Source organism: Lineus longissimus, chromosome 5 (assembly GCF_910592395.1).
Source record: "Lineus longissimus chromosome 5, tnLinLong1.2, whole genome shotgun sequence".
NCBI lineage: Eukaryota > Metazoa > Nemertea > Pilidiophora > Heteronemertea > Lineidae > Lineus > Lineus longissimus.
This window is the reverse complement of record NC_088312.1, coordinates 23,217,163-23,241,024: the sequence shown is the minus strand read 5'-3', so window position 1 is coordinate 23,241,024 and position 23,862 is coordinate 23,217,163. Positions and strand designations below refer to the sequence as shown.

At 42.7% G+C, this 23,862-nt stretch overlaps 1 protein-coding gene across 4 annotated transcripts in view; it reads left to right on the top strand.

The window, feature by feature from the left end:
• LOC135488459 (synaptotagmin-6-like) overlaps positions 1-23,862 on the top strand; it is a 41,454-nt gene that overhangs the window by 11,052 nt on the left and 6,540 nt on the right. The window contains exons 1-4 of one of the 4 annotated variants that reach the window (XM_064773079.1): positions 8,029-8,136; positions 8,491-8,701; positions 19,862-20,021; positions 21,210-21,353. In XM_064773079.1, coding sequence (XP_064629149.1) covers positions 8,498-8,701; positions 19,862-20,021; positions 21,210-21,353 — 508 coding nt within the window. In that variant the 5' untranslated portion in view covers positions 8,029-8,136; positions 8,491-8,497. Of the gene's footprint in view, positions 1-8,028; positions 8,137-8,490; positions 8,702-11,788; positions 12,162-19,861; positions 20,022-21,209; positions 21,354-23,862 lie in introns of those variants that run through there. The other 3 variants (XM_064773080.1, XM_064773078.1, XM_064773081.1) reach the window with 3 other exon arrangements.

Here is a 23,862-nt window from a genome sequence, read left to right as displayed (position 1 = left end):
AGGTCATGGAAAACATAACTGCTCAATATAAGACAAATCAGGAGCACATCTGTCTTCGGGAGGCATCTCTAAACTACCTCTTTGCTCGCAATAGCATGTTATTATTGAAAGGTGTCGTTGATCACCTTTTTGTGGAGTCTGGCATACTAAAAGCACTAATTTTCATTGAATTTCGATTGATTGATCACCTGACCTCATCCAGACAACTCAACAACGGGCAACATTCTGTTTGAACATATTGTGGGGGAAGTTTGGACAGGCTCGTACTTGGACAGAAACTTAGCTGACAATTCAACTGTAATCAACTCTCAGACCGCTGGTTAGAATGCCCAGGAAACAAGGTCGTGAGGTCGAAATCTAAGGCATTTGGTTTAGCGATGCAACATATTCTATCACTGAAAACTTGCAATCTCCAAGAGGGGTGTGAACTTAATATCTTGAAACGTCTCGATCCAGCTTCCAACAGCTGTTTACAGCCCCTGACACTATTGTCCCCAATAAGATGGTCATATTTTTCGAAGCAGACATCCGTATCCCGGCTCAGGTGATACGATAGCAATTTTCCTGATTAGTAATTGGTATCTCCTCGTGCCATCTGCTCGGTAACCTTCAATGATCTTCACAGGTTCGTTAGTGACCTAGACATTTTTGCGACCTGGTGTCATATCATGGAATCACGACACCATTTTGCCCAACCTTTAATCACCCAAACCTCTAGAACAGAGACTATAAATGCTTTCTCAACCAAAATGATCAAACGGATAACAGTCAGCCGAGGGCTCGTAACTCAGTCATCGGAGGAGCAAGCGTGCTTTTTTCTATAGAAGTACAACTCAACCAGCCATCAAAGGAGGTTAATGCCTCGTCCAGACAAGTCGACTTCATGAAGTTTTCAAACATGTTTGAAATAGGTATCCTTGTCTGATGATTTCCGCACTTACTTTAATACAAAATATGATTATCAAAGCCACCATTTGGAACCCAGCCAACCGCGCCAAATATGCTTCCGATGTTGCGGCGAATAACTTTTGGAGAAATCGATGGCTGGCCATATTTGAAATAAAACACGACCATGAATGCTGATGATTGATGGTAAAAGGCACAGGTATTGTTGGTATAAGGTGCACGTATTATGAAAGAAGTTTACGCCGGTCTACAACGTTCTATTCAAAGTTCATGATTCGATTTCCATAATGTTTATTTGCCCTTGGCCATGGAAGCTGTTTCATGGGGGTCGATATTATCAAGATTTGCCCTGATGTCCCTTTGATGAGACAGTAGAACAATGGGAATTCGGGCCTCGGTGCGAACGGGCTTCGTTGGAAGACAATCGACCGTCTATTTGTCTCGGCCTAAATTCAGGTTGAGGTGCGAGCGGGCTTTGTTAAAAAACAATCGACCGTGTATTTGTCTCGGCCTGAATTCAGGTTGAGATGCGAGCGGGCTTTGTCTAAAGACAATAGACCGTGTATTTGTCTCGGCCTGAATTCAGGTTGAGGTGCGAGCGGGCTTGGTTTAAAGACAATAGACCGTGTTTTAGGCGAGGCCTGAATTCTTTCTACTGCAACTGCAAAGGGGTACAACAAATTAATGTCTATTATTTCCAGTTGCAATGGTCAGAAAAGGAGCCAGCACGGGCCGCACCTTTAATGGAGTAAACATTCGCCTCATGTTCGATGCGAGCATGACTTTCTTGTTTTCGGTGTATTTAATCACATCTTGCTGCAAACGATTACTTGTTTTGGATAAGTTTTGATTACTTCCGATCCTGGTCAAGTGGAGTATTCTGGATTTGTTTGTAAAAGAGAAGATCACAAGCAGGGAGATGAGAATATCATGGACCCAATTATACTTCTATTCTTCATGTCACGACAATACAAAATCAGGTCAACTGATACTCTTTTTACAACCCCCCCCCCCCCACCCACACACACAAACGCCTCGCTCTTGGTCCCCTCGATGAAGCTGGACTTGCTCAGTCCACCACGCAGTGAATAAAGCTTAACCTCTCATTGGAAATCGCCTCGAGGTTTATCTGATTGTTTCCCGAGTAAACAAGATGGAAAGGTCATTACTGATGTTGAGCAGGAAATAAATCGAGCACCAATTGTTTCCCAATCAAGCATATAGACGTGGGCGGGGAGAGATCATTGCGTTAATTTATATTCGTTGATATATAATAACTATTAGCAGGATAATTAATCAGCTGGCTTGAAAACTGTTCTGGCTAATCACGCCAGTTTGTAATTCGATGAGATCCTGCAACGCCCGTGCCATCGGTTCTAACCAGTTCACTATCTATAGTTCATTTCATCACAGCTAACAGAGCTCAATGGAAGGTGATAATATAAGTAACTATATAAACTAGTGAAGAGATTAGAGCTGATGGCACGGCCTGGGTATAACACGATCTTGATTGGCAGCCCATTCCTGAAGTCCTAAACATCTAAACATCTAAACAACTAAACATCTAAACATCTAAACATCTAAACATGCAACCTCTCTTAGAATCAACAATACTACACATAGAACAAGCCATAGCGAAGTAATGAAACATGTCAGTTTCCTATCCACTTATTTTTTCGTGGAATGGACCACAGTCGGGATAATGGAAGGGAAATTATCACGTGACATGATCACGTGAGACCTACCGCGAACCAATCGAAAGAGATAACTGATGTGCTGGTGCCCGATCGTGGTTTTGGCAAGTCCCACCCGCAGACTAATTGATTTCACCATTGATTGACAGCATCCATTCAATTAATTGGTTGTTACGGCTTGATTGACATCTTGACCATCACATCCTAGTGAGGCGAGGTATCCGAACATGGGCCATAGTTTGTATTATCCATGTTTAGAGCACGTACCTGTTATATCAGTAATTGTTTACAAACGATATAATAGTGTTTATGGGCTGCGCAAGATATGAGGGTTCAAAACGGAGAAATATGTTCAAAATGTTTGTGGTGTTCCCCGATTAAATGGCGAAATATGCGCGAACTGCAAAGATACATAAGCGTGCTACTTGTTGAAGTGAGAGAATTGTCACCTCCCTTTTACAATGAGCGGCCCTTTAAGAATTCAACTCCATGTGATATTCCCTGCTCGAGGTCATTGTCGTGTTATCTGGTGCTAGGTGACTCCCGCGGTGCACCTTGGATACAGACGTCACAACCGACGGTTGATGGTTGTCAAGGTATGCTAGCATTCACAACTGATTGTTGTGATGAAAGGAAAGAGGGCATCATTTAGGTGGGTAAACAGCTACGAGAATATTGGCAGGAGCTAGGGTATCATGTTGGTGATCTTTGGTTGTCTAAGATGCACTGTATAAGGGGACTTAATCTTGTTTGATTCAGCAATATATAGTATTTCTCTCACAAACACGAATTGTTTTGATGTACTGCGAGATAAAGATATCCCTGTCTCTCTCATACTGTGCCACTGACTGGAGTATGTGTGAAAGCGCAAAATAAGATAGTCACGTGCGCTGCTTTAGGGTTTTTTGCCATACATATCGGAATCATCATGTAGAGTTTTGTGCCTGGCGATGACGTGTGTGAATTATTCTGCAAGCGACTATTCATGCAGTTGCCATCTGATTACATCAGAGTGTCGCTTTGTCATATTTAAGTAGTTAGATTCATAAAGGTTTCATGAAACATGAAAACCGAAAAAAATCTCGGACTCTCACATGAAAGTTCTTGCCGATTACATGCTCCCATTGCCAGTAATGCGATCATGTTGAGGCGTGTTTACACTCCAGCCTTTCGATAATAACAACGTGCACATTATGTTCTATTGTTTGACTTTATTACTCTTTGTTACCTGCTATCGTCTTACAATACAAACCCGATACCACGGAGGCCTGCTGCCGTAAGGGGGAGGCGTGGGTGTTACCGTAAACCATCTTTCTTTATATTTTGCGTTTTGAGATAAACCTTTAACCAGTTAACAGTAACGTGGTCTTCCACAGACCACCCAGATGCGAAGGCCCTCTGAAACAAGATCAAACATAGATCGCACCTTAGCAACAGGCAGGGTGTTTTTCTATGCTCAATTTTCAACACTGACTGATATTTGAATACCATAAATGATAACAGCGTGAGTAAATCTGCTCTGAGTCTATATACAATAGATGATATGCTCACATGCTACTCATAAAACAAACACCTCACAAAATAAACGAACCATTCATAGTAAGACCTATAAACGTGAGAGTTTTCTTACCAATGTAAGGAAATAACAAAAATGTATAACGGCACACAGTTTCGGAAATACAGTATTGATAAAACGTCACAGGATTTTTCAGGGAGTGACAACAGATCAAATATCAAAGAGTGTCTTTTGTTGCGATTTTGTTGTCATCCTTTACAGTGACTAAAGTAGCTGACTTTGTACTACCAACACCGAGGGCTACATAAGGTGTGTAAAAGTTATATACTGATCCTGATTTTTGGGCGTAAACTCTTCGTTTTACTTCTAACAGTTTTGTTGTTTTTAACATATTAACCTGAAAATGCCAAAGCGGTTTTATTTGTTTTTACGGTATTTTTTAAGTTCAAGCTATGACAGGAAAAAATGATTTGGTGATCACTGAATATTTAGCATCTGTTAAGTTAAGATTAAAGCCACCAAAAAATATATGGTCCAAAGATCCACAAGCAAACCTTTTTGCATCTGTTAAAAACACATAATCGCGGATATTGCTTAACACAACTTTCTACATTCGGCCAGAGTGTCCGGTTTTACGAGCTTTTCCGAGAAATTAACACAACAGAAAAACATCGTAACTGAAAAGTTATATCGTAGTAAAGAATGTATAACTTGGGCAAATCAAATGTGACCGGTGTTACGTTTTTAAGTGTTTCCGTTTCTGAGTGTTTCCCGATGGGATTTCCCCCTCATTGTTTGGGAATGCTGAAAGACGGATTGACCTGTTTTCTCTGTTTTCACCAAGAAGTCATGATCTCCGTATACGTGTCTTTTGTATGGCAACATGGGGAAAAACCAAACATGTTATACCGCTACATGAAACTGATATTTGTACAAAAAATAATTATTCTTCGGCATACTTCGCTGAAGCTTAAGGTAGTCTTGGTACTGTTGAAGTTGAGACGAGCTAGTTCTAGGGCTGAGAACGAAGTGGCCAGATCCTATTTGGATGACCTTTCGTTGGATGGAGCATGGCCTTTGTAGTAAGTCTTCTTGAGGAAATGATTCGATTACTTTCAGAAGGAAACGTGCAGTCACGCTGTTGTAAAAACGTATGAGTAGACTGTTGGCAGTAATCGATTTGCCAAGAAAAGCTTGTAGGGCAAGGTAATCAGGTTATTGCTTTAATAATCACACCAAAGAATGGATTGTCGTTATCCTTTTTGTAATGTTATGACAATTAAGATGTAAAAAGCGAGTAACGTACGGGAAAGTACAGATGGTTCTTTCTTGATCGACACAATTATCATAATAACTGTCAGACACCTTTCCTCGATATGAGACATTTGACAGCTGCATCTACGGGGCAACAGCTGTCTGAAAATCACCAGGATGCACCGCTGGTACCGTTGGCAGGCAATATCCATCTTCATATTCGTTGATAATAATTGATTGCAACGATAACAAGTTTGGTACAAAAAGCCAGCGGATGACTATAGCAAGGAAATTATTGTTTTTGGAGCTTTATGCAACGGTTCGATCACAACCTGTTGATGACGATGATGATTGTGATGGTGAGGATGACGACGAAGATTATGATGTCGATGGTGACTATAATGAGGACGAAATTGATGACGGTGGTGACTATGATGATGATGAGGAGGAGGAGGAGGAGGAGGAGGAGGACGACGCCGAAGATGATGAAGAATTTTGACGATGGTGGTGACCATGGCGATGACGTTGATGATGATGATAAAGACGATTACTATGTGACAATGAAATATCACAGTGACACGTGCATAGAATCCAAATGTCAGCGTATGTATACATTTTTGAACATACATATTCATGCGTCATCAAATCACTCAGTATTCCCAAGTGTCACTCAGAAACCCCTGCAATTGGACCAATCGAAGTCAATCTTTTAGATACGCTTTCCCTAATTGGTCTCCTGCCTCAAAGGCTCGACAGCAAACACAGGACATAAAGGAGGAATATTGTTTACTACTTAACGAGAGTGACATTGAAGTTCTAATAATAATGGGCTGATAACGCTTTTATCTTCATCCGCTGGCTATTGGTGACATTAAGCAGAAAATATGACTGCGGTCTGAACGCGGGTTTGGTTAATGGTGAGAAGCCTTCTCCTCAGTCCTTCCTTGAAATGCTTATTGGAATGGTTTAAAGTTTCCTCCCGCTGAAGGGGCAAGGCAGGCTCTTATAAGGCGGCTTAGATCACTTCATATTTCTTCAAAACGATTTTCTAGGAACTTGTTTTGTTTTCCCTAGCCTATAGATCTGTTTGTTTGGCTGATTTTCGTCAAACAGTAAAACCATAGTTGCCGTTATTCATGATTGTTATAATGCCACATTATAGTTAATGCCAGCCTTATCAGGTTTTAATCTAACGGATTATATTTAAAATGATAAATGTAATACTTGGTGAAATTTGTGCTATCTTATCTGATTCGCACAGATTTAGAGGCCTATAATGTATTTTCCTTCAAATTTTTACGAACAGCAGATGGTAACGGACTTCGAATGGTTGGTGCACTAATTGGATGCGAGAGAACACTTTAACTACCACGAGCTGAATTCTTGGCTGAAGGTAATGTCCATCCATTGGTACTAGAAAATGAACTAGGCTTGGAAGTGGGTATCCTTCTGGCGTGTTTCGACCAATCGAACATGAAGTTCAAACTAGGCCAGCCCTATCATTTCTTTTAAATCACGATTGCAACGATAGACCTACATGGACCTTTTACATCAAGTTTCTTATTTGTGTTTTTTTCATTCTACATGTCGGAAATATGACAGTTGGGTGCAAAAAGACCAACAAAAATATCTTGGGGAACTTTTCTTTGAGAAAAATACACAATATTGTCGATCAATGAAAAGTACTCGTGGTCATTAAGCTGCCAGTTTGTTTTGTTTTGGCTTTAGATGTTGATGATTCTTTCTAATCAAAAGCCTTCATTTCTGTTTCCGCTTTGGCCAGCTACTTCTCCACATGATGGGCAACGGCGAAGAACATTATATTTACAAATGTATTCATCTCACGTACCTAGATCTCTTTAGTCCAGGCTGATATTTCATTTATAAAGAAAAAGAAAAAACTAGGACGAACTCACCCTTGAGAAAATAGAAAATTGTCTATCATTGAAAAGGCCTAGTCGTCGTGAGTATGCCGGCTGTTTTTTTCTTGATCTCTGGTAATGGTTTCATCTATAGAAATAATCCTACTCCCGCTTTGCCCTACTTCTCTGCAAGTCCTTAGGCAACAGCGAACTAACATACTTTCAGTACTGTCTGTGTAAGTCTCATGGAGTCTTACTACTATATAGAACAAACTTGAGACGGAGAAGAAGCTTTTTCACCCTTTACCATTCATCTACCTATGCCCGGAGCCAGCGGATCTTCAAAACGTTTACGTCGTGTACATGTACTTGTAGCGTTCTTTTCTGAACTGAGTAAGAAAGGTTGAAGACCTCTTAAACTCTCAAACAGCCCTACTCGCTAAGGAGCAGAAAGTGGATGGGAGAACGAGCTACTACTTGTATTGCCATTGGGGATTCCGAGCCAAATTAGTTTAAGCACTTTGCGAGCATTATTAAGACTTCCCAGGTAATTGTATACCTCATTTTTTTCCACCAAAACATTGAACCCGAAGGAACCGATGTAAACACGACAGATAAACATCAGACGTCATCGAACCCTCTTGATCTCCCAAGTAGGGATGCCACCTTTGCCCGTCACTAACCACGGTGTATTCCTGTTGTCATGGCAACGACCGATGCTAGTATACTATAAACAACAATGGGGAGTTCTGACGTGAAGGATAAACTTTTCTCTCTTTACGTGAGGGGTCTCGCGCGCACATGGCACAGATGAAGTGTCCTCTGTTACTTTGAATTGTTGTCGATGTTTACATTCTGAATTCGCGTCTCTCCTGGGTAACCTTGGATAACTTGTTTGTTTACGGTATGTAGCGTCGTCGATGAATTTCAACTAAAAAAAGGTGACCATGACAACTTATAAGGAGGATGTTGCGTAACTTGTGTCCATTAGTTCAACAAGTGCGTTCTCAACTGTACAGTAGTTCTCGAATACCTTTCCCGTGTCATTGTGTGCGGTGCGTTGATCTCTTTGAGAACAGTAATAGACACTTCATAAATGTGGATATTTATCAACTCTTAGCCATTTTTTGGATATCAAAAGAGGAATAAACACAAAAAACTACAAAAGATGCAATTTTCGCTCAGTATAACATAAGATTTCCTGTCAAAAGTGTATGATATTCTTTCCTGAGAAGGATTCTATCATTATATTTTCCAGATTCAAGATGGTGTCCGCCATTATTCTCGGTGTCGTCTGCGGTGTTTCCGGTGGCGTTGTTGTTGTCGTCTCCCTCGTGCTCTGCCGCTACTTCCTCTATCAACGGAAAGTGAAGGCATCAGCGGGGACCTCCGATGTGTCTGTGGAGGGGTCTGGACAGTATATCCCTTCCAGGGCGGGTTCTTACATGCAAGTTTCCTCAGTAAGTCAGGTAAGACATATACATTTTTTTCATTACGTGCGTTTGTGCTGGGTGACACAAAAAAGATAACATGTATATGCATTTGATTATTAATAACTCCCATAGTATCAGCCGAAGATTTGCCAACTTCGACTGCATGAAGCAGTGATAACACCATTTTTTCAAGTTTGTTCTTTAATTGTAATTGTGTTCATACTGAGCTTTAGATTTGCGTCCCAGACAGATTTAGTGTCATCATTTACATGTAGATCACACTACATATCCAAGTCCATTGTCTAGTAAGTGATCGTTAAAACCCTTTTATCAATAATGCCTTGGTTCCAATGTTGCATTGATCAGCTTTTGCCTGTCACATCCGCATCCTCCGCACGGGAGACATCTCGTGTTGCTTTGACAAACTGGAAATACATTGTGGAAGCAGGATGGGGAGGTCACAGTGATCGTCGTGAAGGAGCAGTACTGCCATCGCTCGACGGTGAGCGAATACAAGTCGGCTGATGATCCATTTCCTGCTGTCAATGGAAACTGCATGTTGGAGCTGCGGTTGTAACGGCAGTCGGTCAACACCCCACAGACGCAATCAGTCCTTCACTTAGATGTTGGCCACTCGGTCCCATCATGGGCACCTTGCCCTAAGCAATGATGTTGTCTCGCGGTCCGTTATGTTGAGGCTCTCTTAGCTGGTGTGTCAGGATTCATGCGTGGGACATTGGTCAATGTTGACAGTGGCATTCACATCTTCTTTCCACAACAAGCATGTGGAGTACAGATCAGCGGCAAGCGATCAGTATTAATTGTCCATCTTCTTCAATGCATCTTGAAGTTGAATTCGGTTGGTATTGAGTTTTGATTGCTGAACCTTTTGCATCTTCAGATATCAGAACAACCCATCATGTTAGCTTGTACATTTTGTGTGTGATTATCATGCATACACTATCCTCCTGCCCTGTATACCGATATGAGTGTTATGAAGAAAAGACTCGTCTTCATCATTTTGTCCATGCGCTTCCAGATGAAAGGTATTCTAATTGTAGGTAATGACCTTTACCGAGATTTCTACAGCAGACGACATAGCTTCAGGTGCTTCCTTTTTTCAGCTGCGTCATGCTGGTTCATGCTGTCAAATGAGAGACCGGTGTTCCGACATTGGCTGTTTGTAACAGCTAGATTTCGACCATATGTGAGGAACAGGTTAGATCTCTTAAGTTATGTCTCCTCTTTGATGATGAGTTTGTGGTAAAAAACCGGTTGGAAAACATTTACGTTTGGTATGAAAATGTTGTAATCAAAATTTCGACTGTGAAATCAATTTACAGATATAAGGCATCCTTATAGTCCATTGCCCCCAAATGCATCTGAGTGGGAATGAACCATCCTTATTTCAATCAGGCAGAACAAATAATGTTGCCGTCAATCGTCATTACATTGCCAACTAAAGAATGGTTATACCCATATCAACTGATGTGTAACAAAGCTCAGGCCACTTCTTTCGCGCTCAGAAAATGTACTTTTGAGTTCAGGTCGAGATGGCCTGTAGGTTGAGTATCTCATCGATGTCCGAGAATAGATCTGCTGCTCGAGACATATCGATGTGATATGGAATCATTGTACTTCTAATTACGGGAGCATTGATCCGTTACGCTCATTTCTGGCTTCATCGATCCGCATCGACCTCTTGTGGAGTCGGACTGTACGCATATCGTGGCATTTAGCGCCATCTTCTGAGGTCTAGTCTACCGATGCAACTCGGTCATTTGCCGAAGATGTTCTGCGTCAATCTCGTAACCTTCTTGATTACTTCCAAAGACAAGTTTGCACTACCCAACTGGCTTCATCGGCTTTGGAACCAGGTTCAATTTGCGAACCAGTGATTTTTTCGCCTATTCTTTGTGAGGAAGCTGGATACTTTAATAGTTCTCGGGTTATCTTGGCTGAACGATTATTTATAATGTTCCGATTAGCTTTAGGATTTTTTATTGCTTAAAAAATACGATTTTTATGATTCACAAAGAGGATATTTCGAGCTAAATGCAACTTTTGAATCTTGGGTTATTCTGACCGGATTGTACTAAATGTTTTACTTTGTCTTTAGTATTTCTCCTAATCTTTTGTTTTGCCAGCAATCCATCTTAGCCGTTATGTGGGATTTTACTATAACAGCCAACACCGGTTTATTAAGACATTTCCTGGTATTTCCATTCTCCTCCGGTGTTTCCTTCCTTCTTTACTCCAGCGAAGATAGCTTGTAATAATCGGCTCAACACCGAAACCACCGTATCTAATTGGTCTATTCATTTACTTGTTCACGAGGACCGAAGCCAGCGCCTGTCACCAGAGTGACAGTTAATTATTCTTGAAAGGCATAGCGGCGATGATGTCAAGAAAGACGTTGCTTCCATGATGGTCTTCCGCTCGGGGTGTTTTCTTATTCAAATCACCATCGCGCAGGCTTACATGTTTGGCACTAAACTTGGAACATATGGCTCATTTCTAGTGGCCGTAAACTGCAGCTACAGGGACTAACGATGTGATATCGGGCAGTGGAGTTTGTTGACAAACTCTCTTGTTCATTCTGGTTTCACACTGATGCGAGGAACAGGACCAGCAAAGTACCTCACCTCTATGCAAGGCCATTTTTATAGAGAGCACAGTTCGTCGTGCACCTCGACTGAAGTGTAAAACAAACAACGATAAGCTTTCTTCTGCGTGAAAGTTTGGAAGCACATTTCTGTGCCGAAACATATGGGAGTTTATCTCGTCCCTGTTCTCCTGTGTATTAGCCATCACAGCAACTAGAAAAAGGCACCATGGACGAGATGAACTGCGCTTCATCTGCATGACAGCAGCAGTCAGTGACATCAGTACTTCAGCAATAACCATTTAGGAGGTAGAACCGCGACATACTATCAGTTACCAAGCTGTGCCATATGGAAAGTGATCCTACAAGCTTTCTCTTGATATTGAAATATATCCAAGGTCATTTGCACGTAAAGACAACACCAAACCTCGGGCAAAGTTGACAGGTTCTCCTAATAATTGGATACATTCTCGCTTGGAACATCCAATTAGTTTATAATGTGATGTGTGCAACATATGAAAGTTGATCTTGCGACCGATTTCTACAGCTGGACGTAGTTATCTCTGTGTTGTTACTTCCTACGTTAGGGTTACGGCATTGCCAAATCGTGTTTTGGATGTAGACATCGTGACGTTATTCAGTTGTACCGTCGAATACTATGGTACATGTATAATCAGTCAAGTTTTTTCTATCAGACCTAACCGCATGCTTGTGGAAGATCGTTTATATATCTTGAGACGTCAGGAAAAGGCATTGCTATCATCTTGTTACATCTATCTCAGCGATATCCTATTTCGCTATTAGTCTCCATATGGTGACTGCATTACTATGGCATCCGAGGCAATCAACAGCATCAGGAAGGTCTCATGGGGGTTCTGCCCAAAAGCTACGGTAAGACGACAACACTTTTGTTTCCCTTCGATGTCTGCTGACGTCATTGTTGAAATCTCTTCCATTGTTGACAACACAGGTTTGACAACCCCCCCTCCCCCCGGAGCATCTTGTTGTGAGCAAAGCTCGGTGATCCGAGGTGGGATAGAAATGGTGGTCATAATAACCCATGTCCAACTCAAGGTCACAGAAGTATTCTACGTTATCTGTTGTAAAGGTGTTAGTATCGGTTTGGCAACATCATCAGTGACAGTCCAACTATCCATTGCATGGGGACGTGCCTTATTGGCGGACTTTTTGTTCTGTCACATTAGTCCTTGTTTTAAGAAACGTAACGACTGATTTGAATCAATTTCTAATGATTGGATATACGATTTGAAGTGAATCGGGAACTGAACACAAAAAGCAGAGATAATATGTTAGTGATATTCGAGTTGCGTTCATCTTCACGGGATGATGGTCTATGGAATCTATAGTCTATGATGCGCCTTGCCTGGTATCAACAAGAATTTCAAAACACCCCATTTGCATGATTTAGGGGATTATGCACAAGCTTCGCAATTTGAACCCTGTTTGTTCCGACAATGCCAGACACTTATGTCGTCAAATAAGACGTGCTGTAGCTTAAAGAGCAGCGATCTAAGTTGGTTGTACCGGGTTACAATAAACCTTAACTCCATTCCATCAAACTTGACGTGAAGCATATTCTATCATGCACACCAGATACACGGTATCTGGTAACTTGTGATGAGATGGCGTTTCTGACCAAAGTTGACATAAAGTTATACTGCTTCATGTACGTGCGATACAAGGTGGATTTTGGTAATATCACTTGACATGGAGGGATTCACCCCTAAAAGGTTTACAGGCCGTAAAAGATAACAAACAACATTTTGTACAGAAGGCGCACGCTTTGTCTTGTCAAACCTTAACTGATTTCAGTGTTGAAGACAAATGGTTTCCCTAACACATTCATCACATGTTATATAAGCCCCTTTGTGAAGACTTGTATACTAGATGCGCATCCATCTGGATAATGGAGCTCCATGAACGGTTTCTCGTCTTCACCAAAGACAAGGGGATTACTAATCGATTTGTTTTCCTTAAGACTTTTATGAGGTACCGAACCCCGGCAAACTTATATGTTGACGTGTGCAGTGGAAAGGACTTTGTCGTCATTTTAGAGGTAGGCGACTGATTGATTTCTGGGCCTACCTGCAGTAGGGCTAATATATGCTTGCGGATGAGGTGAAGCTCCCGTTTCCTATTTCGCATTGAAAAAAACCAGTCTGTGGATATATATCAATCATCTGGTCATGATTTCTTTGTGCCATCATGGTAGGTGGTTGCTTTCAAGAAAAGGTTCATAAACCGTCGGCACAACCCGATTAAAGTTTTACATTGTACTTTTGGCGAATCAGAGACGCTTGTCAGAAGGTGTCACAATATGATGGTGTTGTAAACTGTTTGCTCTGGAACGCAATTCAATGATGATTGTCGTTATAGATGAAGTACCGTATGTAGACTCACTTCGCAAGATGAAGGACACTGCACGGTTTATGCAACTCGAATTTTAGCAGGGAATGATGTTGAATAAGAAAGCCTCGCTCTGGTCGCGTTGGCTTGTGGTAACACCTCCATGATATTAAGCTATGCGTTATCAGTATTACAGAGTGATATCATGAAATCGGATATACCTTTTACTCAGAGTAATACGTGTGTGAAAAAGTTATAGTAATCATGCTAATGAAAGGAAACCTAAAATAGAAGCAATAACTCGATGTATGTGTACCAATTCACCCTGCTATACCGGGAACGCTGCTATTCACCGACTACAAGGTGCCACGATAGGTATTCACCTATCAGTATGGGAGTCACGTAACACGACTTCATGTTGCAAGTTGTGTCGTGTGTTGGTTTCAGTGGAACGCAGTGTAATCGGGCCATGCTTACTTTCGTAGTAAGCCAGTCCGCTGAAACACAACTTGCAATGCGTAATCTGATCCTGAATTATAAGGTTGCGTATTTCACGGTTGTTTTACGTGTAGTTCTTTAACAGTTTCGGCCAGGTGTCATCAGTAGATGGTAGCGAGTAAATGCAACATCTCGATATCTGTAACTGTAATTCACAATAAATTGCAGTTTGTAAATAAGGCGTACCGCAGCAAACGTCTCATTTTACCAAGAAGTGAACCATCTTCCCCCAACAAGTTTAAAATCCCCATCTTCAACTGGCGGTGTATGCTTTAGCCCCTTCTGATCCGACAGACACAAGGCTGACAACACTAAGGGTGACTTCTATGCAACTACCACTACGTCAGCCGTAACACGGTGACATTTGGAGAAAGGATTGCGGCTTATTTTCCCTAGTTACCTGCAGAGACACCGCACTGCGCCTAAGGGAGCAGTAAGCGGATTGACCAATTATACGGAGATACTGAAATGTCAGCCACTTTTGACAGCATCTAAAAATGTCTTTATAATGCTTCTAGAAGCTCCAAAGGCTTGCCAATAGGCGAAAATATCGTTGATGAAAGTTTTTCCTTTTGTCGACATTTGTTTTGCACTCGCGGTCGAGGCCATGAAAATGATTACTTGCCTGAATCACTTTGGCAAACAAGCTTATTTTTACATTTTCTCAGAAGGCTCTGCAATTTTGACGCAACTCTTCTTTGGAAATGCGCAACCAGAACTTAAATTTAGAAACCTTTTTCGATGTATTGACTTCATACACATAGTCTTTCCATTACTCTCAAGTTTTATCAAGTAGGCACACCGTATTTTGACAACCTAGACACAAAGATGGCTTTTTTCTGCATTTCCCCCAAAACATGTGGAAGCGGATCCACCCCGAATAGGAGACATCTAAATACAGTAAACAGCGGTTAGCGAATTCGTCGACTTTTTGTTCTAGCGATGTTCAAACCCCTAGCTCCTGATCCCAATTACCATTCGACTGATATAGGTCCATTGAAATCCAAGACAACTGATTCGTTTTCTTCAGAAATATTCTTCTTTGAGAAGATAAAAGGAAACGGCAAATAAATGCTGCCCTTTAAAGATAAGTATTGGAAGTATGGGAATGAGAGAAAGGCATTGATCGATCAGTAGTCCAAGGCATGTAGTCTCGTTCCTGGTGAAGCTGAAGATATAATTATACACCAGCCATGTGGCCAATTATGTGTTGCACACAAAACTAGGATAGGTAAGAGAAGATGATGTTCGTGCAGGAATAAATCTAACCATGTGTTCGTAGCTAATGATGATTTTAACTGATGATACATTGCGGTAAAAGGCTCTGTTGTTATGTTTGCCCAAAAGCTCGGCTGATTTGTGTAGTATTATTGTAACGAAGAAGCAAACAAACCTTCTCCATGCACTGGTTCCTATTGTTGGTTTATCTGTTGCTCGTCCACTGATCTCAGACCATCTTTACCTTCCCGGTTCCTTCCGTTGGCACTGATCTCGGACCATCTTCACCTTCCCGGTTCCTTCTGTTGGCTCATCTGTTGCTCGACCACTGATCTCAGACCATCTTCACATTCCCGGTTCCTTCTGTTGGCTCATCTGTTGCTCGACCACTGATCTCAGACCATCTTCACATTCCCGGTTCCTTCTGTTGGCTCATCTGTTGCTCGACACTGATCACAGACCATCTTCACCTTCCCGGTTCCTTCTGTTGGTTTATCTGTTGCTCGACACTGATCACAGACCATCTTCACCTTCCCGGTTCCTTCTGTTGGTTTATCTGTTGCTCGACACTGATCACAGACCATCTTCACCTTCCCGGTTCCTTCTGTTTGTTTATCTGTTGCTCGACACTGATCACAGACCATCTTCACCTTCCCGGTTCCTTCTGTTGGTTTATCTGTTGCTCGACACTGATCACAGACCATCTTCACCTTCCCGGTTCCTTCTGTTGGTTTATCTGTTGCTCGACACTGATCACAGACCATCTTCACCTTCCCGGTTCCTTCTGTTTGTTTATCTGTTGCTCGACACTGATCACAGACCATCTTCACCTTCCCGGTTCCTTCTGTTGGTTTATCTGTTGCTCGACACTGATCACAGACCATCTTCACCTTCCCGGTTCCTTCTGTTGGTTTATCTGTTGCTCGACACTGATCACAGACCATCTTCACCTTCCCGGTTCCTTCTGTTGGTTTATCTGTTGCTCGACACTGATCACAGACCATCTTCACCTTCCCGGTTCCTTCTGTTTGTTTATCTGTTGCTCGACACTGATCACAGACCATCTTCACCTTCCCGGTTCCTTCTGTTGGCTTATATGTTGCTCGGCACTGATCACAGACCATCTTCACCTTCCCGGTTCCTTCTGTTGGCTCATCTGTTGCTCGACACTGATCACAGACCATCTTCACCTTCCCGGTTCCTTCTGTTGGTTTATCTGTTGCTCGACACTGATCACAGACCATCTTCACCTTCCCGGTTCCTTCTGTTGGTTTATCTGTTGCTCGACACTGATCACAGACCATCTTCACCTTCCCGGTTCCTTCTGTTGGTTTATCTGTTGCTCGACACTGATCACAGACCATCTTCACCTTCCCGGTTCCTTCTGTTGGTTTATCTGTTGCTCGACACTGATCACAGACCATCTTCACCTTCCCGGTTCCTTCTGTTGGCATATCTGTTGCTCGACACTGATCTCGGACCATCTTCACCTTCCCGGTTCCTTCTGTTGGTTTATCTGTTGCTCGACACTGATCTCGGACCATCTTCACCTTCCCGGTTCCTTCTGTTGGTTTATCTGTTGCTCGACACTGATCTCGGACCATCTTCACCTTCCCGGTTCCTTCTGTTGGTTTATCTGTTGCTCGACACTGATCACAGACCATCTTCACCTTCCCGGTTCCTTCTGTTGGTTTATCTGTTGCTCGACACTGATCACAGACCATCTTCACCTTCCCGGTTCCTTCTGTTGGTTTATCTGTTGCTCGACACTGATCACAGACCATCTTCACCTTCCCGGTTCCTTCTGTTGGTTTATCTGTTGCTCGACACTGATCACAGACCATCTTCACCTTCCCGGTTCCTTCTGTTGGTTTATCTGTTGCTCGACACTGATCACAGACCATCTTCACCTTCCCGGTTCCTTCTGTTGGTTTATCTGTTGCTCGACACTGATCACAGACCATCTTCACCTTCCCGGTTCCTTCTGTTGGCTTATCTGTTGCTCGACACTGATCACAGACCATCTTCACCTTCCCGGTTCCTTCTGTTGGCTTATCTGTTGCTCGACACTGATCACCGACCATCTTCACCTTCCCGGTTCCTTCTGTTGGCTTATATGTTGCTCGGCACTGATCACAGACCATCTTCACCTTCCCGGTTCCTTCTGTTGGCTTATATGTTGCTCGGCACTGATCTCGGACCATCTTCACCATCCCGGTTCCTTCTGTTGGTTTATCTGTTGCTCGACACTGATCACAGACCATCTTCACCTTCCCGGTTCCTTCTGTTGGCTTATCTGTTGCTCGACACTGATCACAGACCATCTTCACCTTCCCGGTTCCTTCTGTTGGTTTATCTGTTGCTCGACACTGATCACAGACCATCTTCACCTTCCCGGTTCCTTCTGTTGGTTTATCTGTTGCTCGACACTGATCACAGACCATCTTCACCTTCCCGGTTCCTTCTGTTGGTTTATCTGTTGCTCGACACTGATCACAGACCATCTTCACCTTCCCGGTTCCTTCTGTTTGTTTATCTGTTGCTCGACACTGATCACAGACCATCTTCACCTTCCCGGTTCCTTCTGTTGGTTTATCTGTTGCTCGACACTGATCACAGACCATCTTCACCTTCCCGGTTCCTTCTGTTGGTTTATCTGTTGCTCGACACTGATCACGGACCATCTTCACCTTCCCGGTTCCTTCTGTTGGTTTATCTGTTGCTCGACACTGATCACAGACCATCTTCACCTTCCCGGTTCCTTCTGTTGGTTTATCTGTTGCTCGACACTGATCACAGACCATCTTCACCTTCCCGGTTCCTTCTGTTGGCTTATCTGTTGCTCGACACTGATCACAGACCATCTTCACCTTCCCGGTTCCTTCTGTTGGCATATCTGTTGCTCGACACTGATCTCGGACCATCTTCACCTTCCCGGTTCCTTCTGTTGGTTTATCTGTTGCTCGACACTGATCTCGGACCATCTTCACCTTCCCGGTTCCTTCTGTTGGTTTATCTGTTGCTCGACACTGATCACAGACCATCTTCACCTTCCCGGTTCCTTCTGTTGGCTTATCTGTTGCTCGACACTGATCACAGACCATCTTCACCTTCCCGGTTCCTTCTGTTGGTTTATCTGTTGCTCGACACTGATCTCGGACCATCTTCACCTTCCCGGTTCGTTCTGTTGGTTTATCTGTTGCTCGACACTGATCACAGACCATCTTCACCTTCCCGGTTCCTTCTGTTGGTTTATCTGTTGCTCGACACTGATCACAGACCATCTTCACCTTCCCGGTTCCTTCTGTTGGTTTATCTGTTGCTCGACACTGATCACAGACCATCTTCACCTTCCCGGTTCCTTCTGTTGGTTTATCTGTTGCTCGACACTGATCACAGACCATCTTCACCTTCCCGGTTCCTTCTGTTGGTTTATCTGTTGCTCGACACTGATCACAGACCATCTTCACCTTCCCGGTTCCTTCTGTTGGCTTATCTGTTGCTCGACACTGATCACAGACCATCTTCACCTTCCCGGTTCCTTCTGTTGGCTTATCTGTTGCTCGACACTGATCTCGGACCATCTTCACCTTCCCGGTTCCTTCTGTTGGTTTATCTGTTGCTCGACACTGATCTCGGACCATCTTCACCTTCCCGGTTCCTTCTGTTGGTTTATCTGTTGCTCGACACTGATCACAGACCATCTTCACCTTCCCGGTTCCTTCTGTTGGCTTATCTGTTGCTCGACACTGATCACAGACCATCTTCACCTTACCGGTTCCTTCTGTTGGTTTATCTGTTGCTCGACACTGATCTCGGACCATCTTCACCTTCCCGGTTCGTTCTGTTGGTTTATCTGTTGCTCGACACTGATCACAGACCATCTTCACCTTCCCGGTTCCTTCTGTTGGTTTATCTGTTGCTCGACACTGATCACAGACCATCTTCACCTTCCCGGTTCCTTCTGTTGGTTTATCTGTTGCTCGACACTGATCACAGACCATCTTCACCTTCCCGGTTCCTTCTGTTGGCTTATCTGTTGCTCGACACTGATCACAGACCATCTTCACCTTCCCGGTTCCTTCTGTTGGCTTATCTGTTGCTCGACACTGATCACAGACCATCTTCACCTTCCCGGTTCCTTCTGTTGGTTTATCTGTTGCTCGACACTGATCACAGACCATCTTCACCTTCCCGGTTCCTTCTGTTGGTTTATCTGTTGCTCGACACTGATCACAGACCATCTTCACCTTCCCGGTTCCTTCTGTTGGCTCATCTGTTGCTCGACCACTCATCTCAGACCATATGCACATTCCCGGTTCCTTCTATTGGCTTATCTGTTGCTCGACACTGATCACAGACCATCTTCACCTTCCCGGTTCCTTCTGTTGGCTCATCTGTTGCTCGACCACTCATCTCAGACCATCTTCACATTCCCGGTTCCTTCTATTGGCTTATCTGTTGCTCGACACTGATCACAGACCATCTTTAACCTTTTATCACTGCAGGAATTCCGTGTATCGAAGGAGTCCCTGAACGTTCAGCCTCGGCCCATCCCGACCATCCAGAAGGAACGCCTGAAGGAATCGCCAACCGAGTCTGACACGGTCAGCCTTGGAGCGTGTAGCACCAATAGTGCCAACAGTTCCGGATTCGACGTACCGTTAGGTAAGTTAGCGGGAAGCAAAGAAAACATAAGAAAAACTACATATTCGATAGGCAACAGTTTTTAACTTTGGATTTGGATTTATAATTCTGGGTTAAAAAATATGTCAAGTTGATCGTCATTATTAGCTCTATGAACAATACTGATTTTGAGTTTGATCCTAATCCTAATCCTGATACCCTTAGCATATTGAAAGACTACGGAGAAAGCATGTCAAAATATCCTTGACTGGAATTGTTCTTTTAACGTTTTCGTAAAATCAAGAACAACAACTTAATATAGATACATAGAATCAGTGTTTGCCCTCCCAGGATTCAACTAATGCCAGTGAAAGTCAAAAGCGGTTTCCCCTCCAGTCCCGAAGTGCATCTGATTACAATAGAACGACATCTTTGTGAATCGAGCCAATTCGTCAGAAATGCGTCAGCCATTTAGCATCCTTTAATGACATATAATTACAGTCATCTTCAGAGTTGACAAGCCTGGATGTATCTGGAGGTATCTTGAGCTAATGCACCTTCTGTTGTCTGATATAAAAAAGACATCGCTAGGCTTTCATATTGGTCTGTGGACCTCCTTCACTAATTGACATGTCACAAACATTCAACAGGCTGCTATATTCTAAGAACGGATCTAAAAGGCTGGATACAATGATTTGGCATGGCTGATATGTCCTGTGTTTACACTTTTGAATTTTTGAGCACAGTATCAAGAGGATGTGAATATACCCAATCTATTTACGCTGTCGCAAAAGGGCCTAACTTGTGTGAAATCTAGAAGTTGGTCACCTTGAAGGCAACAAGTCGTGTATTGTGCTGGGTCTGAATTCAGGTTGAGGTGCAAACGGGCTTTGTTTGAAGACAATAGGCCGTGTATTGTTCTGGGCCTGAATTCAAGTTGAGGTGCGAACGGGCTTTGTTTGAGGACAATAGGCTGTGTATTGTTCTGGGCCTGAATTCTGCTGAGTGGCGAGGAAGGGCCAAATAAAGAAGGAGAGGTATATGCGTACTGCTAAGCCTAATGACATTTCCGCTCTTTATAGGCATTACACTTGCTTTAAAAAAATATTTAAAAACCGTTGATGATGAATATTTATTTTCAAGAGTGTATATACTGGACGTTTAATTGCACGAGCCATTGACGATGTTTGCGACATTAGCTTACTAATTATGAGCTTGATTATGTTCCAGGTTCGATCCGGCCAGATCTGTACCAACGCAAGGACGCTGTTCTCCGTCAGGAATCCCGGGACAGCATCGTTCGGCTTGGCAGGCTTCATATACGAGTCAAATATGACTTTAATACCTCTGATCTAGTGGTTCATGTCATTGAGGGTAGGTAATCAGCAAGTTATAATGACTAAGCTTGCATTAATTGCCTTTGAGCTTAGCTATCGCATCGTTGTCATCAAAATGACATAATTCAGCGAATTCTACTCGTCGAGTTATCCAGGGTATCTGGGTTCCTGAACGAATTCGTTGCCCCTGCGAAATGAATTTTACCTTAGGTGGATTTTGTTGGAAATAGCTGGAATTTCCAGCTCTTGGCTGGAATAAGCTGACACTTTGAATTTAGAGAGTTTCATCGAAAAGTTATAGCTGGCAAAAGCTGACAAAAACTGGAACTTTATCCATGGGGTGGAAATTCTTGGCATTTTCTGGAACTTTACTTTTCGTAAAAGTTCCAGCGCTGGAAATCTCTGTCACTTTACTATGAGATTGTCAGAGCTGGAATTAGCTGGAAATTTCAAATTCGATGTTTCTGACAATTGTTGGAAAAAGCTGGCATTTGCTGGCATTATGCAAATTGCTATTATGTTATGCAATTCTATCATGTGGTCTTATCACCTGACCTATCCCATGATGCATTACACCTCAGACAGGAACTAGTAGGTTTGAATTTTCAAGTCAAACAAAGAAATCATGTGGGAGCTCTTCTTATTTCTTGATTTTTACCCCGAATTCGATATCAAGATATCCAAAGTTTACACAAATTGAATTGGAACACATAAGGATTCAAATGAATGCAAAAAGGGTAATCTGGACAGGCCTTGAGGTTGTTTTTTTAGCATATGAAGAAGCCTGAATCAGTGTATGTGCTGTAAGCCTGTATTATTGTATGCATGATCGTAGACCCGGACGGTATCATAACTGTAAGATTTTGCATGGGAGATGTCCACAGCTCATGACTCATGTAAGTGATGGAGTCAATCAACAGTCGGCTTGCTCCATCATTCTTTTCAAGGTCGTGCAGTGATGTTATTTGGACATCCATTTTGGACGTCAGTCCCCGTCTGTAACCCTGCTCTCCAGACATCAAAGTGACAGAGTGTGCTATGTGTGGTTAACATCATGTTGATGTCATGGTATCCAGTTAAAACGGCACCTCTTTTTTATTTGGCTCACCTTGTGAGCCTATGCGATGATGTGGCGTCCATCGTCGGTGGCGGCCGTATTGTTAGCGCGGCACGTTTCGTAAAGTCTGGACTTAAAATTGGTAGGCCTACATATGTTCCATGGGCCCTGGGGCAATTCACACCAATCTGGTCAATCCATGATCCTCAAACTTACGAGCCTAATATTACAATGTGAATACTTTGCACTATCTATATTATTAAACGAGAGGCAAAATTTTCCTGTCAGTGATTGTCAATGACGTCATCGTATCAACTGATCACAATTAGCTATGATGTAAATGACGTGCTGTCTCCAGGATGGGCATTGAGCCCTGACGACGCCAGTCGGCATTGACGAGCACTCCAACCCAGGTCATGTGGCAACTTAAACCATCTGCAATGGGGAAGTGTCCGCCTGGCAGAGGTGTCTGCAAGGAGCCTCAGTGAAGCAATAATCTTACATTTTATATGATAGGGCCTCTTATGCTCGTCTAAGTCCATTCAACACACACCAAGAATGATATTTACATTATTACAGTGTGACAAGATTGTGTCAGAAAACTAAGGGATTAGGTCAGTGGCATATATGCTCAAAACTTGATAATGCCACAGCAATCATGTTTGCAAGTGACATAAATCACTTGTTTGCATAGATAATTTCAGGTGCCCGCAACAAGAACTGGTCATCCTAGCAACCTCTGTTGGAAGCAAAATCAACCTGCAACCTTTAATCATATTTCTGTGTGACAGAAATTGCTTGTTTGCAGTTATAATTGCAGATGCCATCAAAATTGAATTAGAATTGGAAATCGCACGGCCTGGGATCAAGCACAATCAACATGCAATCATGTTTGCATGTGAAAAATTGCCTGTCTGTGGTGATAATCGCAGGTGCGTGTGACAAGATTGCAATCAGCAAAGTCAAAACTAAGCGATTATTGGTTTTACTCCACGACAAGAGATCTTCTTGTTGCATATCACAACGATTCTAATCAGAGTCACTGTTGAGTGACAAAAAACGCCTGTTTATTAGTGTGCAGTGCTCTGATCGATTCAAACGTAGAGCAGGTCACATACTCAATATTAAATTTCCAGCTAATGTCAACTAATGCCAGCTATTTCCAGTAAATGACAGCCCTGACATTCCTCGTTGCATGCTGAATTTGTAATTTCCAGCTAATGTCAACTAATGCCAGCTATTTCCAATAAATGACAGCCCTGACATTGGTAATCAGCTGGAAGGCCTGGGTCAAGATTTTTCCACCTAATTCCAGCTCTGGAAATTTAAAGGTTCCAGCTAATGCCAGGTTATGCCAGCTTTTTCCAGAGCTGGCATTTTCTGGCACTGCCATTTACCAAAATACCGCCAAACTCCAGCCCTGACATTTTCTGGAATTTCCAGCTAATTCCAGCCTCCTGGCAAGGAAAAATAGTTTGGAATTAGGTGG